Source organism: Phacochoerus africanus, chromosome 4 (genome assembly GCF_016906955.1).
Source record: "Phacochoerus africanus isolate WHEZ1 chromosome 4, ROS_Pafr_v1, whole genome shotgun sequence".
Taxonomy (NCBI): domain Eukaryota; kingdom Metazoa; phylum Chordata; class Mammalia; order Artiodactyla; family Suidae; genus Phacochoerus; species Phacochoerus africanus.
Window position 1 is genome coordinate 145,575,260 of NC_062547.1, and position 24,261 is coordinate 145,599,520.

Genomic DNA, 24,261 nt, shown 5'->3' on the forward strand with positions numbered 1-24,261 from the left:
CCCCGTCGCCTTAGAGGGGAAATATTCGGTTAATTTCCTTTTTTTGTTAAAGAACTGAGAATAGGCAACAGAAAACTCTTATGCACAAAATGCTATAAATACATCTCATTTCCATATTATTGTCAATTAAAGTTTGAATAGACATAAACTGAAGACTGGGTGAGATACCAAAAGGATAAATGACAGTGGTAAGAAAAAGCGCCACACTCTGGGCATTAGCTATACTGTCCCTTTTTAAAAGAACAACCTGCCTATTCCCCACAGCCTTTCAACTGTACTGCTTCATAGGTTCTGCTCTGAGTCAGAATATTTTAATTGCCAGCACGGGAGAAATTGTTTTGGGAGCAGTACTGGCAGCCAAAGCACACTCAAGCCTGGGGCACAGACGAAATGAAGCCCATCAGGGTGGCTGAGAATAAGGACTCTCTTCCAGATCCTGGCCGGGGACCTCAGGTCCCCAGCTCTAGTCTTAGAGGATGGTGACCTGATCCCACCTCCAATAAAGAGAGATTAAGACGACCCAGGCTCTAAGTGCAGTGTAAGCAATTTAAATTAGCAGCTAGAAAAATTTCCCAACCCTAGGGTTGAAATGGATTTACGAGAGGTTTTGCCGACAAGTTATTATCAGCAAGAATTACCTAGTGTTACATGGATATTTAAAAACTGCTTTACGATTTTCATTAGAAAACTGATTCACAGAATACATTTCTACTGTTTGATTTACTTTTTTTTATACTTACTGCTTTTTCCACCCTGTAAATAGGCTTTATTTTGAAACACTAAAAACTTCATGCCAATGTCTATATGACGTAATCTAAGTATTAAAACAAATCCTCTAGCACATCTTAGCAGTTTCTCCATCCTTTCCCCAGCTGATCCTCTCAAGGCTCCATGCTCCCTCTATCATCTTCAATCCTGTTTGGACTTTCATACTCTCAACACCCACTCAGCCTCTAGCTGGGTCCTGGTTAAGACAGGTTCCATGGTTTGCTCATAAATGATTCTCTCTCATTTTTGTGGTATAAGAGAATAAAAACCAGAAAATCAATGTGACTCCTATTTAATATTTGTATTAAATTCTAATTTTTGTTCAAAAGCTATATGCAATCACAGAAATAACTGAATCTTTTATAGAGAAAGCCGAAACTATGTTATCCCGCTAGGAAGACTGTGACCTAGACTAGTCTGAATAGAATATGGTCTGAATAAGAAAAAATACATGCACCCCTATGTTCACTGCAGCACTATTCACGGTAGCCAAGACATGGAAGCAGGCTAAGTGTCCATCAATAGAGGACTGAATAAAGAAGATGTAGTACATACATACAATGGGATATTACTCGGCCATAAAAAAGAACAAAATAATACCATTTGCAGCAACATGGATGGACCTAGATATTATCATTCCAAGTGAAGAAAAGACAAATATCATATGAGATCACTAATGTGTGGAATCTAATAAAAATAATACAAAAGAACTTACAAAACAGAGACTCAAAGGTTTTGAAACTAAATTTATGGTTACCAAAGGGGAAACATGGCAGGAGGCGCGATACAACAGGGGGCTGGAACTGACACGTACACAGTGCTCTGGATAAAAGAGAGAGGCGGCAAAGACCTCCTATAAAGCACAGGGTAACCTACTCAATACTGTGGAATAACCTACGTAAGACAAGAATCTGAGAAGGAATGGAGACTGTATATACATAACCAATATACTCTGTTGTACACCTGAAACACAGCTTTCCAAGTCAACCATACTCCAATAAAATTTATTTTAAAAAAATATGGTCTGGGGGAGTTCCCGTCATGGCGCAGTGGTTAACGAATCCGACTGGGAACCATGAGGTTGCGGGTTCGGTTCCTGCCCTTGCTCAGTGGGTTAACGATCCGGCGTTGCTGTGAACTGTGGTGTAGGTTGCAGATGTGGCTCAGATCCCGCGTTGCTGTGGCTCTGGCATAGGCTGGTGGCTACAGCTCCGATTCTACTCCTAGCCTGGGAACCTCCATATGCCACGGCAGCGGCCCAAGAAATAGCAAAAAAGACAAAAAAAAAAAAAAGTACGGTCTGAAGAAACGGTAAAATTGAGCCCCGTTAGGCACGACCTTGTGACATAACACAGACATCCAAGGAGCACGTGAACTGGCATCTGAGCTCGAGGACCAGTGGCCCACATGAATGCTCATACAGTGATTAAAATGTTTCACACTGAAACAGTACAGAAACAGTGTTTAAAAAGTATATTAAGAAAGCAAGCCTAGAGTTCCCATCGTGGCTCAGAGGTAAAGAACCTGACTAGCATCCATGAGGACATGGGCCTGATGCCTGGCCTTGTTCAGAGGGTTAAGGATCTGGCATTGCCATGAGCTGTGGTGTAGGTCGCAGACACGGCTGGATCCCATGTTAGGGGCTGTGGTGTAGGCCAGCAGCTGTAGCTGATTCGACTCCTAGCCAGGGAGCTTTCATATGCAGCGGGTGTGGCCCTAAAACAAACCAAAAAAAAAAGGCAAGCCTACTTAGAGGCCATAAAACACTATAAATAGAATGCCAAAGCACCTAAATGCTTCAAAACAAAACTCCATCCAAACACATAAGAAAAAAAAAAAAAAGAAAGAAAGCATTTTAAATCATTCTGCCTCTTTTTAACTGCAACTGTGGTAAAATTTAACTCTTGGGAATTTAAGTAAGAACACACTGGGTAACAAGGCCTAATTTGAACAGAGCCACTGTCAGATCATACTACACATCTGATCTTATACCTAAGGATGAGTGTTGATAAACATTAAAGCACAACAAAGTTAAATATTCAGGGATATCCTGAAATGACTAAATTCTACGGGCTTACAGACCCACTCAAGGAGAAACTTTAAATGGGCACATTTCAAACTTTTTTTTTAAACTAAAACTATGCAAAAACACTGACCTAAAAATGACACTGCTGGAATGACGCTTCTAAATGAGCAAGACAAAAAGAAAGCACCTCACTTCGAATGGAGTCTTCCATTCTCACACAGGAATAATTTCAGTTTGGAGGTAACGATACTTTCAGCAGTATTCACATTCCCCTGAGAATAAAAATGCTGAGATAACTGAGAACCAAAGAGCAATGCCTTGTACAAACACGGACGTGACTTGGATGTTTCAACCAATGAAAAAACTATGTCACACTAAACAAAACTCTAAGGGAATAAAATTATTGAAATTCTCGGAATTTAAACGCAGAGTTTAAATAACCATCAACTTCTACACTGTTAAATGCAAACCTGACACTCCAATCATCAGAGAGGTCCATACCAACGCAGCACCATTTATCATTTTCAAAAGAAGGTTCAACAGTAGGGACTGCTCAAGTCAGTGTAACCGCTCACAGCGTGACACCCAGCTTTTGCAAGAATGAGGTAAGTTCAATGTCCAACATAACATGAGCCCCACAGCAGATCGCTAAGGTAAAAACAAAAAACAAAAACAGTGACTCTGAGAACAATATGCAAAGTGAAGGATGCCAGAAGCCACATTTCATGCTTCTGTTTATATCAAATGTCCAGAATAAGCAAATCCAGAGACAAAAAAAAAAAAAAATAGGCTGCCAGGGTATGGGAGGTGGGGAACTGAGAGGTATAGGGTTTTTTGGGGGGTGACGGAAATGTTCGGAAATTAGTGATGATGGTTGTACAACATTGTGACTATACTAAAAACACGCAACTGTACACTTTAAAATGTTCAAATAAATTTTATATTAATTTTAATTTTTAAAAAGGGTGTGTGCATGTGTGCATTGACGTGTACAGAAGCCTCTGGGCAAAAGGGGCGGGGGGGGGGGAGAGGGCACCTGTGTGTCTGCTCTGATAAAATTAACACCATCTATTTGAGTAATGTGGGGAGAGAAATTTCAGGGGAGGGCAATTCACTTCACTTTTTTGCTCTGGGCAAAGTAATTCTATGGTTTTTTTTCTTCTCTATTAAAATTCATCCTAAAACCCTTCTCTTCTCCTGAACTCTAAAAATACAGATGTTTTAGCAGTTTGCTCTACCTCCCGTTCTCTTAAGTTCTAAAAAAGAACTGACATAATTCAAATGTCAAAAAATCTACCCATTTTAAGGGAAAGCTTTAATGATTTTAGTAAACACATAATTACACTACCATTATCACTCAAAAATTTCCATCCTGCTCATTTGCAGTCAATCCCCCCTTCCACCTCCAGGCAACTACTAACTCATCTCTAGGGAGATGTCTTTCCCTGAAATGCATGTAAACTGAAGCATATGATATGCGGTCTTTCACATATTTATTTTTACTTCATGTATTTTCAAGGGTCATCCATGGTGAAACATCAATAATCCACTCCTATTTATTGCTGTACAGAAGCACTACTTTTTATCGTAACAGTGATATATAATCAGAAAGGGAAATAAAAAATTCCCATTTGAAAATTAAAACATATAATAAGGCTTTTAGGAGCACTGACTGACTAAAGAAAAGACTATGTAGTCCTACAATATCATCAAAAAAAAATCACAAAACTGGAGTTTCCGTCGTGGCTCAGTGGTTAGCGAATCTGACTAGGAACTATGAGGTTGTGGGTTCGATCCTGGCCTTGCTCAGTGGGTTAAGGATCTGGCGTTGCTGTGAGCTGTGGTGTAGGTCGTATATGCTGCTCGGATCCTATGTTGCTGTGGCTCTGGCGTAGGCTGGTGGCTACAGCTCCGATGCGACCCCTAGCCTGGGAACCTCCATATGCCGCGGGAGTGGCCCAAGAAATGGCAAAAAGACAAGAAGACAAAACAAAACAACAACAAAAAACCCACAAAACTGGAAACTGCAAGCAAAGACAATTTACAAAGACATTTGTTGGAACTGCCCTTACCCTAACCACATTGTCCACTCTCCTTTTACAAGAATCAAAGTAGGCCAAGTATAAAACGTGAAGCATCTTAAATGTTTGAGTACTTCATTTATTTTCTTATGTTTAAATTTTTTTGTGTGCTGCAGGTGTTGAAAAGCTATTTAGAACACCTTAATGCATACATAATTAATCACCCTACAAGCTATGAGATTTAGTGGTAGTTTCAGAAAAAAAAAATTATATATGCAAGTTAAGCCTAATTAGCTCAGCTCACAAAAAATGTAATAACCAATTTTTAGAACCTAATGTGCTCGAGAAAGTATTTGTGCTTTTAAATTAGGAGAACAGCTTTGTATTTAATTAGTCCTCATTTGAGTAGGTAATCATTTTAATTTATTTGCACAAACACAGGACATTATGCTCCATCAGCAGGTAATGTTCTTTATTAATCAGAGTAGGAACTTTATGCAAAAGAAATATTCCTATCTGTGAAGCAAGAATCAGAACTACATACTGTCTAACTTGACTCTTCAGGTTTTATGGTCACCATTCTGAGATACATATTTGTTAATAACAACAAAACTTTTGACTAAGTATCTGCTAATCTCTAGAAATCAATAAATTTAATATTTACTATTTCATTTTTATCTATCGCTCAGTTACACAATGGGTACTTATTCATGAGCAAAGTAATGCACTAAAATTTAAACTTTAATCATTTGGATGGTGGCAGAAGTGAAGTAGAAAAACGATTAATTTTTCATTGGTGGTACAAAATAGTAACATTCCCAATCGTGGCGAAAGGGGTAAGGACAGGCTTTGAGATGTCTGCAAGGAAACACTATATGCTTGACACGCTAATGGCAGATCTTACTAATCTATTCATTAAAGCACATGAGCCAGTTTTCCTTAGGGCATTTCCAATAAACCTTGATACCTTGTTATTGCCACCCTTCTCCCCAAATCCTAACTAAATTCTGAAAAGAGAAAAGAAAAAAGAGATTCTCATTAACTACTATAACTATCTTTGTAAAGGTACTTATGTTTTTGCCTGATACTAAATGTTTCATTCCTAATTTTCAAACAAGCTCATTATTAGATATAAATAAATTACTTGAGAAACAAACTTCTATTTCCAAATAAATCGGCATTTATAATAACTGAGACAACCTGGTTACCAGCTGGGATCTGACACCACAAAATGAATGAGTGGACACTTTGTGAGGACAGAGTCCACTTGGAGCCATTATTTGGGTAGGAAGCTCGCTTGCTCTGGCTGTCCTTTCTTAGGAAGGCCCAGGACTATTCTTTGGTAAGTATTCTTCATTCTATGATCTGTACCATGCTGTTTTTTGGAAAACGTTTGACACTACTTTATGAAAGGCTAAGCTGTGCAATGAATGTATTTTTTCCTCCCACAGGGCAAATTAAGCATGTTGTTTTGAGTCATCACCTTAGGTTAGTTCTATATGACAACAGTGAGATCTCAAAATGTGCTCATGATTTCCCATAGTTCTTCATGACTGGGTCACACTACCCTACAAGATTATAGAGGCAATTGTTCTTGCTTAGTTTGGGAGTATATTTCAGCTAAGCAACGCCTATTAAAGTTGCAAAACATCATATGCAGAGTACTCAGATCTTACCCAAATCATCTTGCATTTGATACTTAAAAATATTCTCTTTGACTGAATGGCCAATATCTGAGGATAGTATTTAAAGATTTACAGAGTTTTTCATTATCTGCATAACTTTATCTGGCAAAAGAATGTGTATTTCTATAAGCTTTGTTACAGAGCTCTTGGAAACACCATTGGTAAATGAACATAGTATTGCAGCAGCCATAAAATATACATTTACACTATATGTAAAATGAACTACATGCCCTTGGCATACATGCCTGAATAAACACACTAGCTTGAGCGAGTGAACCTGCAAACTCCACTCACAGAGAATTTCACTGAGAGATGATCACGAGGTAAGCCTTTAGGGATGCTGAGAAGGTATCTCCAGTATTGAAAGGTACATGTACGTTTTTGGTAAAAAACAGGCCTAAAAGCAAGCCAGCTGCTCTTCCTGGTACTTAATTAAAGAAGCAAAAATCTATTCTGATGCTAGAGAAAAAAGTTACTGTACAGTAATTCTGAGATACTGTTAATTTTTAACGCATGCTTAACTATGGCTACCTATACTGCATGTTTGATTAAAGAGACGTTTTAAAAAGAAATTTTGGCCGCACCTGCAGCATGTGGAAGTTCCCAGGCCAGGGATCAGACCTGTGCCACAGCAGCGACCCATGCCATTGTAGTGACAATGCCAGATCCTTAATTCGCTGTGCAACAAGAGAACTCCTAAGTTTTATACGGAAAATTTTGGCTACACGACTTTTCATGTAAATAAGAAAACTCTCTAAAACTCAACTCCTACATCAAGGGCTACTCCAATGTATAGCTGTTTTGACAGAAAAATAGTTAAATATAAAACAGCTTTACAACTAATCATTTTGGGGTTGAATAAAAGATAACTAACAACAGAAACCTCTCCATCACTGATTTAAACTAAAAATTATTTTGTTGGGGATGGAGCCAAAAATAAGAAAACAATTTAATCCATTTGGAGAATTCGGCTGAAAATTAAGGGTCTTAAGTCTAACTAACAGTGGCACATTTTAAATACCCTGTTCATTAAGAACTGAGTATTAACAAAAGGCACTCACTACATTTACCTTAACAAGAAATTTTTATATTTATAAAATGAATTGAAAAAGTTCATGTAAAAAAAGATATTACTTGGAGTTCCTGTCATGGCTCAGTGGTTAACGAATTTGACTAGGAACAATGAGATTGCAGGTTTGATCCCTGGCCTTGCTCAGTGGGTTAAGGATCCGGCGTTGCTGCGAACTGCTGTGTAAGTAGCAGATGCGGCTCAGATCCCGTGTTGCTGTGGCTGTGGGGTAGGCCGGCAGCTACAGCTCCGATGAGACCCCTAGCCTGGGAACCTCCATATGCTGCAGGAGCGGCCACAGAAAAGGAAAAAAAAAAAAAGGAAAAAAAAAAAGATTACTCAAGGTTTATAATACAAAATATTCTAAAACAATTTGCTAAGTCTAAAACCCAGCCAAAACCTAATTATTAGGGAGTACATTCCTCCAGAAGATTAAATATTAATGAAGAAGAACATATTTATGTAATTCCAGAAATTAGAAATCATGATCTCCTTGTAAGAAGTAGGTTTTATTATTTTAACCTTTTGTGATGGAAAACTAGCTCCAAAAAAGAACCATGAATATGTCAGTTTGGTATTTTTATTTAGTCTGAAAGTCTCCTCTTTAAATAAAAAAAAAAAAAAAATTTCTTCCTCTCAACATACTTTTCTCATAACAGCTTTGTCCAAAATCAGAAGCAATGTCTACAGAAAAAGCCACTCAACAATATACAAGATATAGTATTTTCTTATAGATTCTCTGATGAGAACATAATATTAACCAAATAAATTTAGTACAAGGAAATAATGTGACAACTCGAAGCAAATTGCTTTTTAATATCATTTTTTCTCATTCTATACTAAATGACCACTATTCTTAAAGCTTAGAATAAATTGAGAATACAAATAAAAACCAGATTGTAATTAAAGAAAAGGGGACACCAAAGAACAGTGGTTTAGCAAAAGTAAACTCACCAACACAATTTAAATTAACTGGGAAAATTTTAATAATAAGCATCAAATGCAGTTTACATTGATAATTGCAATACCAAAACTGACATTAAGTATTTTTCTCAAAAAAGGTTAGTGACTTTCTTTCTCCTGGGACACAGAGATCCACCTCTGAGCATTAATGCAGCCAGGCTGGGTCACTATGGTTTAGTTAACGCTAACGTCTAAACATTTTCACATTTCATGTCTACAATAAGGCAGACTGTGAATTAACTGTACTGCTGAATTTTAGCCAAAATTCCATGAGATAATTTAGAGGAATGTCAAATTCTGAAGTGCAAACTCATAAAACTTTACAACTGGGATCACTTTTTTGCTTCAATGCATCTGATGTGAGAATACAGGCAATTTTTCTTTCCTAGCTCCTTGGAAAAACATTTCTCGAGTTTCACATCTTCTTTACTATGGGTTGTTTTTAAGAAAGACTATCAAGTCTGTGGTTGGTTTCCCATAGTTGATAAAAATCTATCAAAACATTGTAATATATAATTAGCAACAAAAAATGTTGTTCCTCTAAGGCTGCATGAACAGGAAAGAAATAGCACTTATCTGTACAAGCACAAACCCTTAAACCTAGTCAACCGCAGATAAATCCAATATAGTATTCAAAAGTTCTATAAAAATGAACAAAAGATACACGTTTACTTCCATTGCTCCAAGAGTCAAACATCAGATCTGCTGAGAGTTGCACTGTGGTTTGCAGTTTGCTGGTCCGATTTAAGAGTTCCAAGTCCTTTTTGATATATGGCCCAATGATGTCCACATTCCAGATAAACTCGGCTCAAAAAACGGAAATGAGGGCAAAGACTCCGTATAACAAAGCACAAGGATACGCTACCAGAAGCTGTTGGCCTTCCATGGCTAATGCAGAGATAAAAATCTTGGAAGCAGAAAAACTACACCATCCAATGATTCCAGCAGTGAGAACGATTCCTACCATTCCTCTGAACCGACAAGGAAACAGGAGGAAGGGAGAGAAAAAGCCACAGATGAGATTGGTTATTTAAGAATACAACCACAACCAATTCTTAGGAAAAGCATGTAAAAACCCACACGTAGACACCTGCAGAAATAATCAAGACTTTTTTTCAAATGTTGAAATGCATCTCAGAGTAAATTCAATGATGCTGAATTTTTTCATGTGATAGAAAGCTCGTTTGTAACACATTCTGTTCCTTAATTTAGCAGATTTTCTCAACTCGGCAGTACTGACATTTGGGCTCGATATGCTTTTGTTCCGGGGGCTGTTCTGTCCATTGTTAAGAAGTTCAGTAGAATCACTGGCCTCTAACCTTTAAATACCAGAAGCACCCCTGCCCACCCCCACTTTGACAACTGAAACTGTCTCCAGACACTGCCAAGTGTCCACTGGTAGTGAAACTGCCCTTGGCTGGAAAAACACTGTTGCAATAGAAGATACTATCTGTAAAATTCAAATACAAATAAATCGATGTTAACAAATGAGAAGCAGGAGCACTGTGAGACCAACATCCTGCCAAATCTCTAGTGTCAAAAGGTTGACACATACTCTTCTCCTAAACCTGTTTTCTTTAGTGCATCTAAGCCCCATCTTTGGTCAAGTCCAGCACTAGCCACAAGGAGGAGTCTGAACTGCTGAGAGAGCATGTGTGTGTGTGGGCCATGAGGAGCAACTTCACTGGCAGCAATGTACACCTTTCTTTTTCACCTTGCCTAAATATTATTTTAAAATTACACATATTTAAAGCTGTGTACAGGTGCATCTGAGAACACAGCAGGCTAGTAACAGCCTCTTGCCACAAAAAGAATGTTCCATTTTCAGTTAAAAAGTTGCCAAACAGAGAGTGTTTATAATTCATTCACTTAGCAAGTACCCAACATCTTTAAGAAATAAATATAGTATTAAAAATATCAAAGAGATGCAATATTTAAGTTAACAATCACTGCTGTTCGGTTTATGGACACCGGAAAGTACACACAAAAAAAGTAAAATTCTTTATCCTAAGTAAAAGCAGACATGGTATAAAAGATTTTTAAACTTATTCTCACTTCCATTATTCATCATTAAAAAGTAGGTGACACAGTCCTCACTTATAAGAGGTACTATATAATACGTACACAAAACTGGTCAATCAACCCCCAAAATAAAGGCCAGTACTTACTGTAAAGAAAATACCACTGCAAAGCTGGAAAGTAGGATCATGGGAAGAAGACAATATCCAAGGACACTTGCCACACAACCAAAGGAAACACCAGTCATACTCATTAAGTTTAATAAACAAAACATTCCCAGGCATCCAATTGCACTGATGCCATATACATAGCCAAACTGGATTTTGCCAGCCTATGGGGAAAGAAAAGATTACTGGTTAAAGGACAAAAGAAGGTATCATTGGCTTCTTTCACCTAAAATAGTACACACAGAAGATATTCAATCAGTGAGCATTAAAATCCAGAGGTACCTATCCTTTATACAGAAAGGTAAAGCAGTGAGCAGATGGGCTTTTACCTCTTTCTTAAAAAGTTTACAGGATCCACCTCCCAACACAAAGATGATAATCAGTTTTCTCTTTTCTAGTTACCATTTGAGCTTGGCATAGAATCCAACAAATAAAGATAGCAAATCATGGTAAAATCACCTAAAATAGTAAATTTCTAAAAAGAAATCTGATTTTAAGCAAAACAAACAAAAACTACGGTGAAAAGATGGAAAGTCATTCAGATATTTAAATAGCCTGTATTATCTGAAAGCAGCCAGCTCAACCAAAACTGCCCCAAAACTATTTATCTGCATTTGTAGATGTAGCTATGTTTTTGGCAGAAATAATTTCATCATTCACTTTACATGGGTGTTAGAGGAGTTAGGAGGAAAGAAGCCAGGCTTCCGTGAGGAGGGGAGGAGAAAAGAAAATGATTTAACAGCAAGGCAAGAAGTACACAATGGAACGTATATTTTTCTGTCATTATTTTTCAAAAGTGTTGTTTGATTTACAGGGTCCGCTGACAAACACACACAATAAAAACAAAACAAAGAAAACCCTTAAAAATTCTGCTGTTATAGAAGATACCACTGAACAGCCTTAGGACACTGAAGGTTAACGAAACAAGAGTTAAGTTACAGAACTCTCAGTCAAGCTGTGCCAACACACTGTGTTTAGGACACACAATCACCAAAATCAGTCCACAGAGAAGCCCACAAAAAGTTCCTGGTTGGCTTGTCAGCTGTTTGACATGTAAGATGCAATTGCGAGAATGCCTCTACAGATTACATTAGACGGAAAAAACCTTGGGATTTCTGTTAGAATATTTATTTGTAAATATTTGATTCAGAGGGCAGAATTTTTAAAAGGCTCAGCTGATTTCACTGATGAATTCACTCATTTTATAACAACAAAACCTTACACTTGCCCAGTGCCTTCAACTTTTTCGTGTTCTCACATAACCTGCTCTAATTAATCTCCACAACAGTCTTGTCAGGAGGGAGGCACCGGATCATCTACCACAAAGAGGTGGAGGATTAAGTGGTTTTCTCAAAGACGGAAAAGGAGCACTCAGTTCTCTCCCAGCTTTTATGACTAAAAAGCCCACCTTCAAACCACTGTATCGTTTATCTGCTCTAATTCAAGACATGAGCTAAAACAAGCATTAATAATCGTCTTTACAACTTTTCGTTTTCAGTATGCATTAACGTTCTTAGGGAGATGGGAGACTGGAACTATAAACTGTAGTCCTTTAATGTTTTAATTCATTAAAAGTTATAATATACACAAAAGTAATCACCAGCACTCCTATAATAAAACACCACCCAAAGACTAGAGATTTTTTGTTGTTGTTGTCTTTTTGCCATTTCTTGGGCCACTCCCGCGGCATATGGAGGTTCCCAGGCTAGGGGTCGAATCGGAGCTGTAGCCTCCAGCCTAAGCCAGAGCCACAGCAACGCAGGATCCGAGCCAAGTCTGCAACCTACACCACAGCTCACGGCAACGCCAGATACTTAACCCACTGAGCAAGGGCAGGGATCGAACCCGCAACCTCATGGTTCCTAGTCGGATTCATTAACCACTGTGCCACGACGGGAACTCCAAGACTAGAGATTTAAAAAAAACAAAAGCTAATAAAAAATAAAATAGGCAAAAAAAATTTTTACAAATAGGCTACAAATTTTGTCAGTTTCTGAAAAGAGGGAAATTTGATGGGAGACTAAAGCCACAGATTTATTTATTATTATTTTTCCCAAATTAGACCACTTAATGGAAAAGAAATGATTTCTAAAAATACTATATTATCAATGGAGAAGTAATTAATAGATATAAATTCAAGCAACTCAATACTAGCAAGACACATCAAAAACTTAACATAAAAGCAGAGTCTTAATAACTGCTCTTGGTGGAACATTTAAAGAATGTTCTTTAACTTCCCACTGAGAATTAAAATCTTACCAGTAACAAAGTGGCTCCAAAGGCAAGGCAAAAAACCATTGGTCCTGCCAAATCAGTCTCATTCATGATACTGCCATCTGCTACTTTCAACGGGTGTAACACTGTCAGTGTTTTTTGCCAGATGTGGTCAAAATTGATACCTAATTCTAAAAAAAAAGAAAAGAAGGAAGCCAATTAGGACTTGTGATGTAACTTCAGTTTACCAGAATCCATGATGGAACAGGAGAAAAAAAATGAAAGAGTATCAAAAGAGGATCTAGCAATACAGATGATACTATTTTGATGAGTCCTCAATACCAGTCGCTATGGGTTTTGGTGCTTATTCCACAAAGACACAATTTCTCGGTCGATGTTAGAAAAGGGTATGGACAGAATGAAACACACTCTGAGCTATGGCCACAAAGCAAATAATACACGGAAGGGTTGATAATAAGGGGTCTACAACTGGGGCTACACGAACACCTGGAGGCCCAGCGAGCATGTCTCTATGCATATGTGTGCATTTTCTGAGGGGACTATGCATAACTTTCACTACACATTTAAAGGATGCAAAAAAAAAATGCTTAGAACCAATGTTTTTTGTGTTTGGGGATACAATCTGAAAAACACCACATTTTTCACTGATGTTACTAGTTCTGCCAGCTTATTACCATTCAGGATAATCAACATCATGCTATTTCCTCTTATTTCTTTCACTGATAAAATTTCTTCTACTGATAGAAGTTACTCTGCTCACATATGGACATACTTCATTATCACTTTATAAATGTTTATTAAAAATCTGGTCCCCTCCAGTTCAATGGGGACTTATATATATTCTGTTCAAAATGAGTTACTTAGTAGAAAACTTTTTTCTACAACATTATTCTTTTAAAGAAAAGGGCAACTTATCCAAAGTAACATTTATTTTCACTAACTAGCTAGATGCCATGTTGTACTATCAAGTGTTGCAACCAATCGTACCTTCTAACAAAGGTGGCTCATCTTCAAAGTTGTTTCCATAGAACGGCTGAGGTGCAGTTGGAGTATACGCCTGAGTTGGCTGGAAAATCTGCCCCGTGTAAGGCTGTTGTGGCTGCATCATGTCTGGAGGGACAAATCGGCCTTGATGCGAATAGTCATAGCCAGCATACTGTCTACAGATCAAAATAAGTTACATTTCTCAGAATTATGTTAACATCCAAAACTGACAGGACAGGTAGAAAATCTTAGTTACGCAATTCCCAGGACCGTCTACTTTGCCAGTTTTCATAAACGGTGGTTGAAGTAATAACTAAGATCAAGCTGATTATTCTACAATAAGGTGTGTTTTATAGAAAAATCTTCCTGATGATGCCAACACTCACTAATGCAGTGCTTAAACATTTTATAAACTATTAAGCTTTTAAACATGAGGCCAGCAAGTGAGGACATAAATACTTTTCTGGTTTTCCCCCTGTAGTGAGCACACATAAAGACAGCTGTGAAATAAAATTTATGCCCAAGACTATGAATAAAAACTTAGGAGGACAGACTCTGTACTACAAGTTACTCAATTTTCCATTGTAATGTGGATCTCTCCACCAAGTATAAAATCATTCTTCTTTATTCTCTGTATTAAGCTATTTTTTTGCAAGTGGTACGTAAATCCCTTTAAGAACAATCATCAATTTCAAATGGAGTGGAAAGTATTAAGCTTCTTTTTTATAAACTTTCTGAATATAACAAAACATTCACACACCTTGCATGTGACTAGTGATTTCAGCAGTTGTACACCCACTGTCTCATTTGCTATGTACTATAGCAAATCCTGGATTTTAGAGGGAGACCTTACCATGGCTATTTTAGTGATGAAAACAACAGGAAACAGAAGGATATTGAAGCCATATCTTCTAAAGACCTGTTTCACTATATTCTGGAAAAATATGACTAATCCAGTTACACAGTAAGAAATACTGAAGTAACTATTTTATAAGATACTTTAAAGAGTTCCTGCTGTGGTGCAAGGGGGCATCTTGGGAGCTCTGGAACACAGGTTCAAACCCCAGCCCGGCATAGTGGGTTAAGGACCCAGCGTTGCTACAGCTGTGGTTTAGGTTGCAAATGAGGCTTGGATATGATCCCTAGCCCAGGAACTCCATATGCTGTTGAGCGGCCAAAAAAGGAAATAAGAAAAAAAAAAAAAAAGATACTTTAAAAATGAAAGCCAAGAAGCCTTAGAAATACTTGTCTTTTAAAATTTATAGTTCACTTTTGATAAATATAAAAATCTAATAACTTCATTATTCTTATTTAAGACTTTAAGTTTTAAATTAACTGAATATTTTGATTAAAAGCAAATCAAAAGCCAAGTTTCAACTACACACAGACGTTTGGAAATTCCAACAGGATTCTCACAACTTACCACGCTACTCTAATACATGCTTAAAAAACATACTGTTTATTTTTTTTGGCTATAAAATTATACGGAATTTACTGCAGCATTATTTTAATGGCAAAGGAGACAACAAAACAATATATTTATCAGTAAATATACTAGATTACCACATACCTATCAAAAGAAATGAGGTAGTGCTGTAGATACCGGTAAGAAATGATAATCAGTAAGAAATGATAATCAAGAAGTGTTCAATGGGGAGTTCCCGTCATGGCTCAGTGGTTAACAAATCCGACTAGAGACCATAAGGTTGCCGGTTCGATCCCCGGCCTCGTTAAGTGGGTTAAGGATCCGGCGTTGCCGTGAGCTGCGGTGTAGGTTGCAGATGCAGCTCAGATCCCGAGTTGCTGTGGCTCTGGCGTAGGCTGGCAGCAATAGCAGCTCTGATTAGACCCCTAGCCTGGGAATCTCCACATGCTATGGGCGCGGCCCTAGAAAAGACAAAAAAAAGAAAGACATGTTCAGTGGAATGGAGACTTAATTTTTAGGTTACAAACTTCTGTACCTTCAAAAATAATGTACATTTATTCATTGAAGTCAATTAATTCTAAAACGTTATATGCAATATATAGGTATATATTAACTACTAAAAGTTTCTAAAAAAATAAATAACCTTTCGAAGTTACTGTGTAAAGCCCTGTTTTAATCGTTTAATGTGAATTACTTCACACTATTCTCATTACAACTCTAGGAGGCTGATTTCATCACCTCTCCATTATAAAATGATGAAAACTGAAATTTGGGTTAAAGTGATTTGCCCATGGTGGTGGCAGGATTCGATTCCAGTGGCCAACTCCTATAATAACTGCAATAAAAGTCACCCTCAAGCTGCAGCTCTGATTCTATCCCTAGCTCCAGGAACTTCCCTATGCCCCCTCCCCCCAGCCCCATGCAGCCCTAAAAAGAAAAACAACAGCTAAAATCACCCTTGAATCCTAATATCTTTTTGTGTATATGCATTTCCCTTAGTCATTTTGGTATGCAAATATCCTTTTATTTATTTACACACACACACACATATACACACACACTCTCCCCACAGGGCTAGCTCATTGAACCAGGACAAGAATTCACATTTTCTGATTTAGTACAATATGCTAGTGTGTTGATCTTTCTTAGGATGTATCATAAATCCACCTTGGAGTTTATGAAACAACTAAAAAGCTCCATAAGGAACTTTCTACAATCTGCATAAGCAGACTGCATTTTATTCTCTCTCTCTGGAGACAGAGAATATGAATGTGAATGTGTATGCAATAACAAAACAAAAAGAACAACACAGACCAGTGGCTCTTAAATTCTTTGGTCTTAGGACCCATTATACTCTTAAAATTTATTATTGAGAACTCTTAGAATTTTTGTGCGGGTTATATCTTTCAATTTTTATCATTTTAGAAATTAAAACAAAAAACGTCTAAATACTTATTGATTCATTTAAAGTAACACATCTATTACATGTTAGCATAAACACTTTTATGAAAAAATTACTTCAAAAATTGAGAGAAGTGGCGCTGTATTTTATTTTTGACAATCTCATTTATATCTGGTTTAATGTAAGACAGCTAAAAATCCTTATGTCTGCTGTAGTCAATCTTATTGTTTTAGTTGACATATTTGAAGAAAATCTAGTTTGCAGACGCATAGTTGGAAAATAGGAGTATTTAAATAACCTGTTCAGATTATCATGAATATTCTTTTCGAGACATCAAAATTTTTAAGCAGTGGTAATTTTTTAACTTAAATTGAAATATGGAAATTGAAATGACAGTAATGACCTTCTACTGTTACATTAGAATAAATTGATCTGTCCTGCACTTTGATTAGCTCCACTCTTTATTCATGGATGACTTTGTAACATTATGCATTGACCATTTAGAAAATATTAGTATGAGTTAGGCAGACCTTCCCAATGTTGACGCATTTAATACGAAATATATATAAAATATTTTAAAAATCACATTTGTTAAGGAGTTTCTGTCATGGTGCAGCGGTAACGGATCCAACTAGGAACCATGAGGTTATGGGTTCAATTCATGGCCTTGCTCAGTGGGTTAAGGGTCCAGCGTTGCTGTGGCTGTGGCCTAGGCTGGCAACGATAGCGCTGATTAGACCCCTAGCCTGGGAACCTCCTATGCCTCGGTGCGGCCCTAAAAAGCAAAAAAAAAAAAAAAATCACAATTGTTAATACCACCACTGATCTCATCAGAAACGGTTAATTACTGGGAAGCTGACAAATTCACAGTGATGGATACAAGTGTTCCAAATCCTTATTTTTGCCTGAAAACTCAAATCTGGTCACTGGCCACAAATAGTGCCAAATGTTTTCCTTGAAGTATCAGTTCATTTCATTCATCTTTAAAAAATACTCAAGTTTGAATAACCATTTTGCCTGTCAGTTGTTGCTTGCAGTAAAAATAGTTTGTGTGAAAAAACTGACTCAGCCTGCAACTCAGATTGCACAGGGGCTTTTCTTAGAGATAATCATTGCATTTCAGTATGAAGCAGACGTGCGTTAGTACTGTTTCCTATTTTGTTACACAGAATATTTTTAAAATGTGTTTTGTCAAGGATCAGGACTTAATAAAATGGTAATTCTTACTTCCTCATCAAGGGCATCCTTAAATGAAAACTGTCTTCCTCAACCCCCAACAAGTGTGTGGTGGTGAAGACTGTACTGATTAACAGAACAACGTGATCGCCAATGTCTTGACTTCTATTTGGTACCAGCAGCTGTACCAGTCATTACTCTTGCAACATCAGTGCAAATGTCAACACACCTAAAAAGACACATAATGTCTTAGTGCTGCTAGGAAAATAGTTTTGACCTGAAAGCCTCCCTGAGAGACTTCAAGGGCCCTCTAGGGCCTGCAGTCCACACTTCAGAATGGCTGATACAGACCCATACATTTCATCTGAGGAAGAGAAATAACGCAGGCAAAAAACAACCTCAACGGTGGCACAAGGATACAGGTGAGATACAAGGTGAGAAAGACAATGCCTCGGGATTTCACAATTTTCCTTTTCTGGCAGGTTCTGCTCAGGAAAATTCCTGAGTCACTCCCACTGGTTTTAAACTAAAAGTATGATAGACATGGCCTTTACCAACTAAATCAACACTTTTAAAGCAGGAAAAGCAGCAGATGGAAACCAATACTATCATAAGTACTCAATAACAACAACAAAGTTCCTTAAAACAGTAGGGTAACTACTCAATCTTATCAAAATCCTTAGCTACTCCCTAAAGGTATTATCAATTACACTGAACATAAAAATATACTAGCTTTCAATATTTTAAAAAATAGGCAACTAGTATAACTATATACTTTACAGACATTATCTAGGATACAATCTGAGGCCTGCCCGATAAGACATTCATCAAACAAAAGATTAAGATCAAAGGGCCTTTTACTTTTGGGGCTTATTTTACGTTATATTAGTGATACTTGTAAAGGATCCACAAAGGAAACTATGCAAAATGTTAGAGCTGACTTCATAGGGCGAACGCAGAAGTAGGGACTAAGAATGAGCCAAGTCAGAGGAGAAGACAGTCTAAGTCAGATGCTCTCTAAACTTAGATTTTCACCAAGAGAGAAATAAAAGTGATCAGGTGATCTTTGTTACCAACTTTGCATAACAAACAAAATAGCATTTGATAAATTGAGATGGACAGTAAAATGTCATCAGACTGTAGATCCAACTGAAGATACATATAAAAGAAGAACTCAATTTTTTTTTAATAAAGACCAGAAACCCAATTATTACTGGTAATGCGTCAGGATTGCTGTTTTCCTAAGCATCATCTACAAACTCCTATGCATTAACTGGCAGTGACGTAAACATAAGCACCTGGAATAAAAGGTCTTCACTGAAGACATGCTTGCTGGTACAAGATTTGGAATGGAATTGTGAGAATAGCTAGCAACAGAATGTGCAAACAGCCGCTCTGTGGAAAACTTCAGTGCAATGATGCTAAGAGGGATGAAAAAATAATGCACACCTTTAAGAGATGCAAACACAGACAAAAAGAAAGAAACATGGGAAGGAAAGGCAAAGACGGATAAACCTGGGATGCTGCAATCTAACTAGAACTGTTCTGCTGAGTCCACACATCAGTGTCATTTGGTTAAAAACAGGCCCTCACACCGAGGCAACTTTCCCAAAGCCCTGTTATAGCACTCTGGCCAATCTTAGAGTTATCTGCACTCTCAGACATCGAAAGATCACAAAAAATACGTATTTAGATAAATGAATGGAAGTTTCGCAACATGATTTTTCTAATTCTGTCCAATTAACTGACAAAAAGAGATAAATCTTCAATGTCATATAATTGAGACTTTAACAGAAAGAAAAGAAGTGATTCACAGACAGTGTTTTTCACATGCTCACTCCCACTCTTCAAGGGGCTACGTTTTAGGGGTAGAAAAGCTTTAGAATATATGGAATTCAGAAGATTCCAGGGGTCTAGAAGTTGTAACAAGTACAGCCTGTACAAAACAAGTCACATCACTGGGCTGAATTTGATTTTTGCTTTTTAAAATTCTTGGGCACTTTCACTCAGATTTTTTAATGCAAACACATTCTGGTACTAATGCTTGCCTCAGACTGGACACACACCTGTCCCTTGCCCTCATCCTGGGCGTCTTCATGAGAGTTTTAATTCAGGTTCACAGAAACACAGAGATACACATGAACTGTCCAGACATTATACCCACATTAATGTGGGTGCCTGTATGCAAGGATCTCTCAGAAATAGGCTGGCAGTTCTCATAAGAGTCTCGAGGGAGTTGTACAAAAGCTTAAGTCACCCCTCGTACGAAACTCCTTCACTGGATTGGGGGGGCTGAAAAGATTAACTTTAAGGTCCTAAGAAAGTAAGAATATGATGTCCTAGAGGAGACTGATAGAAAGCCTTCAGGTTTGGGGGGTTTTTGTTTGTTTGTTGCCACAAACACCAGGGACTAGAAAAAAAAATCAGGTTTTGTTTTTATGTTTTGTTTTCAACAGTTTAGGGTTGAAAGGTTTTGAGCCTCCCTCTTCTACCTACAACTGGCAACTTGTGTGTACTGACCATCAAGTCTTGGGATGAAGAGTAATAAAACTGACTATCAGTTTTGCTACATGAAAACCACCTGATGATTCACAGTAGGGAACTTACACCCTTCAGCAGTGTCACCAAGCGCTTTCACTAACACCTGATATATCAAGACTGAAAGCTGGACTGATTTAACCGCTAAACAGGTCATCAAAAGGGTTTCATTTTTACCTAGGTCAATGGATTAAACAGCCTATCTTCCAGGTTCTTAAAGCTCCTATCCCTATCTTAAATGATGCACAAATACTGTCACTAGGAAAAGGTTCTTCAACAATCCACTTTTCCACTCGTGTCACACCTGAAAACTTGGCAGAAGATACCAAACTAAAACAGAGCAATCCCTTCCAAACCGAACGAGAGTCACAGACCTCTCCAGAGGCAGGAAGAGTATGAACAGTCACGATCCTGATAAGGAACATGTTCACACATTCAGTCGCAGCAGAATTAAACACCTGGGGGACATGGTCTCACTACAACCTTGACTAAATAAATGGCAAAGTTGAAAAGTTACTTGCTATAGGGTCCTCCACTTCCTCCATAGTCATAGGTCTGCTGTGACTGGTCATCGATGCTGTAACTCGTCTGGTAGAAATCCGTGTTTAGGTTTTCAAAGCCTGACATGGCAAATGATCTGCAATAGAAAAGAAAGAGCGAAGACTGTTTATGTGCAAGGCCCTCCTAAATTCGGTCCTGATACTTAAGCAAATATCCTCCGAAGGCAGCAAATACTCGTTCTAGAAGTCCAGGGAGCAACACTGGGAGGGTGGGTCGGGGGTGGGGATGCTAAGGAAGCGGCGGGTCTCGAGGTCAAGGCCAGGAAGACACTTCATTTCAAGGAGCTGGTACGCCTTGGAGTAGGGGTTGGGGCCGGGACGTGGGAGGAGGAGTGGCTCCGTGGGCCCTAAAATACCACCAGTGACAAAGACGACTGATTCCTCACATTGGGACAGGGCTTTACAGCTGACAACACGACTGCCTCCTTGCAAAATACGGCCTGGGCCTGCCGGGGAAACGCAAATTGCTGGAAGACGGCGCCGGAGCGGCAGCGGCCGCGTCTCCGCACAGCCGGAGAAGGGGCGAGGGGCTGAGCGAGAGGCCCCGGGCGCGGCGCCGAGAGGCGGCCATAGGCCGCGCTGCCCCGGTGCGGGGAGAAGCCGAACACTGCGCCACGGAACCGGACACTCACCAAACGCGGCGGCGGCGGTGGCGCTAGCTCCCGCAGCCCCCAGCAGCCCCCAAACTCGGCTCAGGACCCGGTACTGGCCCCGTTGCTACGTGTCAGGAGGCCAAAGAACTGCTTCCGGGGCACGCCCGCTCGCGCAGGCGTGGTGGCAGATTTGGGGGCCGGGGCTGGAGTACCAAGAGCGTGTTGGGGGAGGGGGTACGAGGGCGCGATATGGAGCGTGCGCAGTGCCGTGGGCCAATGAGATGGGCGAACACTTCCGGCCGCTGGGTCTGCGGCGAAGGTAGAAAGGCGCAGGCGCCGCGGTTGCTAGTTACCACTTGGGAGGGAGCCTTGCTCTGTAGTCGGACCTCCTGGGCGAAGGCGTGTAGGTGCTGCAGTGGAAGGAGCAGAGCCTTTCTCTTGTGCACTGCGGCTGCAGATCCCTGGTCTCTCTGGACTCACTGCTTTTCAAGCACTGTGCTAGAGTCTATGTATTATTTATTACAAACTAACGAAATGGTACTCTGCTACTCTTCTTTTATAGGTGAGGCTATTAAATGTTCATTTCATAACACTGAATGCGACGTTGAATATCAACTCTGTGCTAACTATGCTAGCTTCAGGGAATATTAAGATGAATACAAGCTAGTTGCTATTGCTCATAAAACGTGTAAATACATATAAAATCGTTACTAATATTAAGCGCCCCATAATTCTTTGGAAGGTGTAGTATTCAACTGGGACTACGAATCTTGAAAGCCACTCTGAAGAGAGGATGGTCAAAAGGGTGAATAGGACTTAGAAAAGAACGCAACAGGAAAAGGAAAGGAGAAAGGGGAGAGAGAAAAGTGTAAATATTCCAGGCAGGGAGAGCCGCTGTGCAAGGGCTGGGGTTAGGGAAAACAGGGTGCAGGAAGGGTATAAATCAGTTTCTCCATCGCTGCACTATTAACATTTTTTTTTTTTTTGTCTACACTGTGGGACGTTTAGCAGCATTTCTGAACTCTACCTCCTAGATATCAGCAGCAACCCCTTCCCCCCAACCCTTGTGACAACTAAAAATGTCTCAGGCAACATTAGATTTTGGAAATCACTGGTTTAAATGAAGACAGGGTGATTAGAGCAGCAAGTGAGCCGAGCTGCGTAGGCAAGTGCTACAGACAAGGGTTGGGGAATAGAGTGTCTCATGGAATTGCCGTGTTGGCTGTAGAAAGGGAAACCACTGAAGGTTATGAACTAGTGAGTGAAATGATTAGATTGTTAACTTTTAAGAAAGTTGCATCGCTTTCTTAAAGTGAGAGAATCCTGACTGCCCTAAGGCCAAGTGCCCTGATGTTAACCAATGATCAGAAGTGAGTCCAGGGTCTACAGTACTAAAATTTATATCATGAGTCTCCTACATTACATGCTGGGACCAAAATCCCATGGTCTTCATAAAAGAAGTCTGGCCATTGCTCTGGGATCAGTTTCCAAAGGGCTCATAAAATTTCACTGATTAAAACTTTTCTCTCAACACACACACCTCCCCAAAATGAAACAAACAAGTAAAAATAAACAACTGAAAGGAAACACACTCCCCTCCAATGCACCAAACAAAGGAACAAGAAAGCTGGCAAAAGGACACAGCTACAAACCAAAAACCAAGGAGTGTCCTCTGGAGATGAACGGGAAGCTACCCTTTGATATTTTCTACTCCACCAAAGAATTTCCGAAATTGCTCACACAGCTCTCTAAATGTACTGCCTTTTACGTATAATTTTAGAATTCACTGATGTAGGTACCATCTGCAGGAGTCTGGGTAGAATGACTCTGTATCCTAAATTGCTGGAGACAGCCCCTTTGTCACATTTTATGCCTGTTTTTTTCCAGCATCATTTTAATTCTGTCCCCTTTTCACTCAAAAATATTCCAGTTTGGCTGATAAATTATATGGTTATACTCTCTTTAAGCTTCATTAGCTAGGAAACCGAGTTTCTAGCTGTCAACAATATGTAATGATCTATCACTTCATATACTTAGTGGTTGAATGGTTGAAAAAACTCTAGTCTCTTGTTTCTTCTGATGTTTTCATTTTTTCCTGTTCAAGAGAGATTACTCTCAAATTTGAACAAATACAAGACTATGCACCTTAAAAATCAACTGCTTAGGAATGAATTATTAGATAAAGATTTTTTAAAATTCTGCTTCTGTCTGTGAAAGCAATTACTGTTATTTACTGGATTTTTTTTCCTCTCCATCCCCTGCCCCAAATGAGAAGCCAAGCAAGAAAACTGAGTTACCTGATTAAATCTTCCATATTGTTCGTTTGACTTTGAAACCTAAGCCAAGGTATCCTGCAGAAGCCCCAAGAGCATTTTGAGAACATCAGTCAATTCCTGGCTAGTCAGGTAGGCATTTCTTTTTGGAACTTTTTTCTTCTCTCTCTCTCTCTCTCTCTCTCTCTCTCTCTCTCTCTCTCTCTCTCTCTCTCTCTCTCTCTCGTTGTTGTTGCATCCTCTCCTCTTTCTGCCCCCATCCCATAATTGGCTTCAGCAAAGTATATTAACGGAAGCGGGAATACTTGTTAGTTGTGCTGACCTCTGTCAAAGTCTTTGAGCTGGCTTCATTAGGA

The 24,261-nt window shown here is 38.9% G+C and overlaps 1 protein-coding gene across 2 annotated transcripts; it reads right to left on the minus strand.

The window, feature by feature from the left end:
• Positions 1-8,531: 8,531 nt before the first annotated feature.
• Positions 8,532-21,799, minus strand: YIPF5 (Yip1 domain family member 5). 2 transcript variants are annotated; one of them, XM_047778943.1, is made up of 6 exons: positions 21,672-21,799; positions 20,997-21,116; positions 13,941-14,063; positions 12,978-13,123; positions 10,701-10,882; positions 8,532-9,503 (listed from the first exon to the last, which is right to left on the minus strand). In XM_047778943.1, exons 2-6 carry the CDS (start codon positions 21,049-21,051, stop codon positions 9,341-9,343), a joined length of 669 nt encoding a protein of 222 aa, XP_047634899.1. In that variant the 5' UTR covers positions 21,052-21,116; positions 21,672-21,799; the 3' UTR covers positions 8,532-9,340. The 2 variants fall into 2 exon arrangements, with proteins under 2 accessions (XP_047634899.1, XP_047634898.1); XM_047778942.1 differs by having other exon boundaries at positions 13,941-14,113.
• Positions 21,800-24,261: the final 2,462 nt, after the last annotated feature.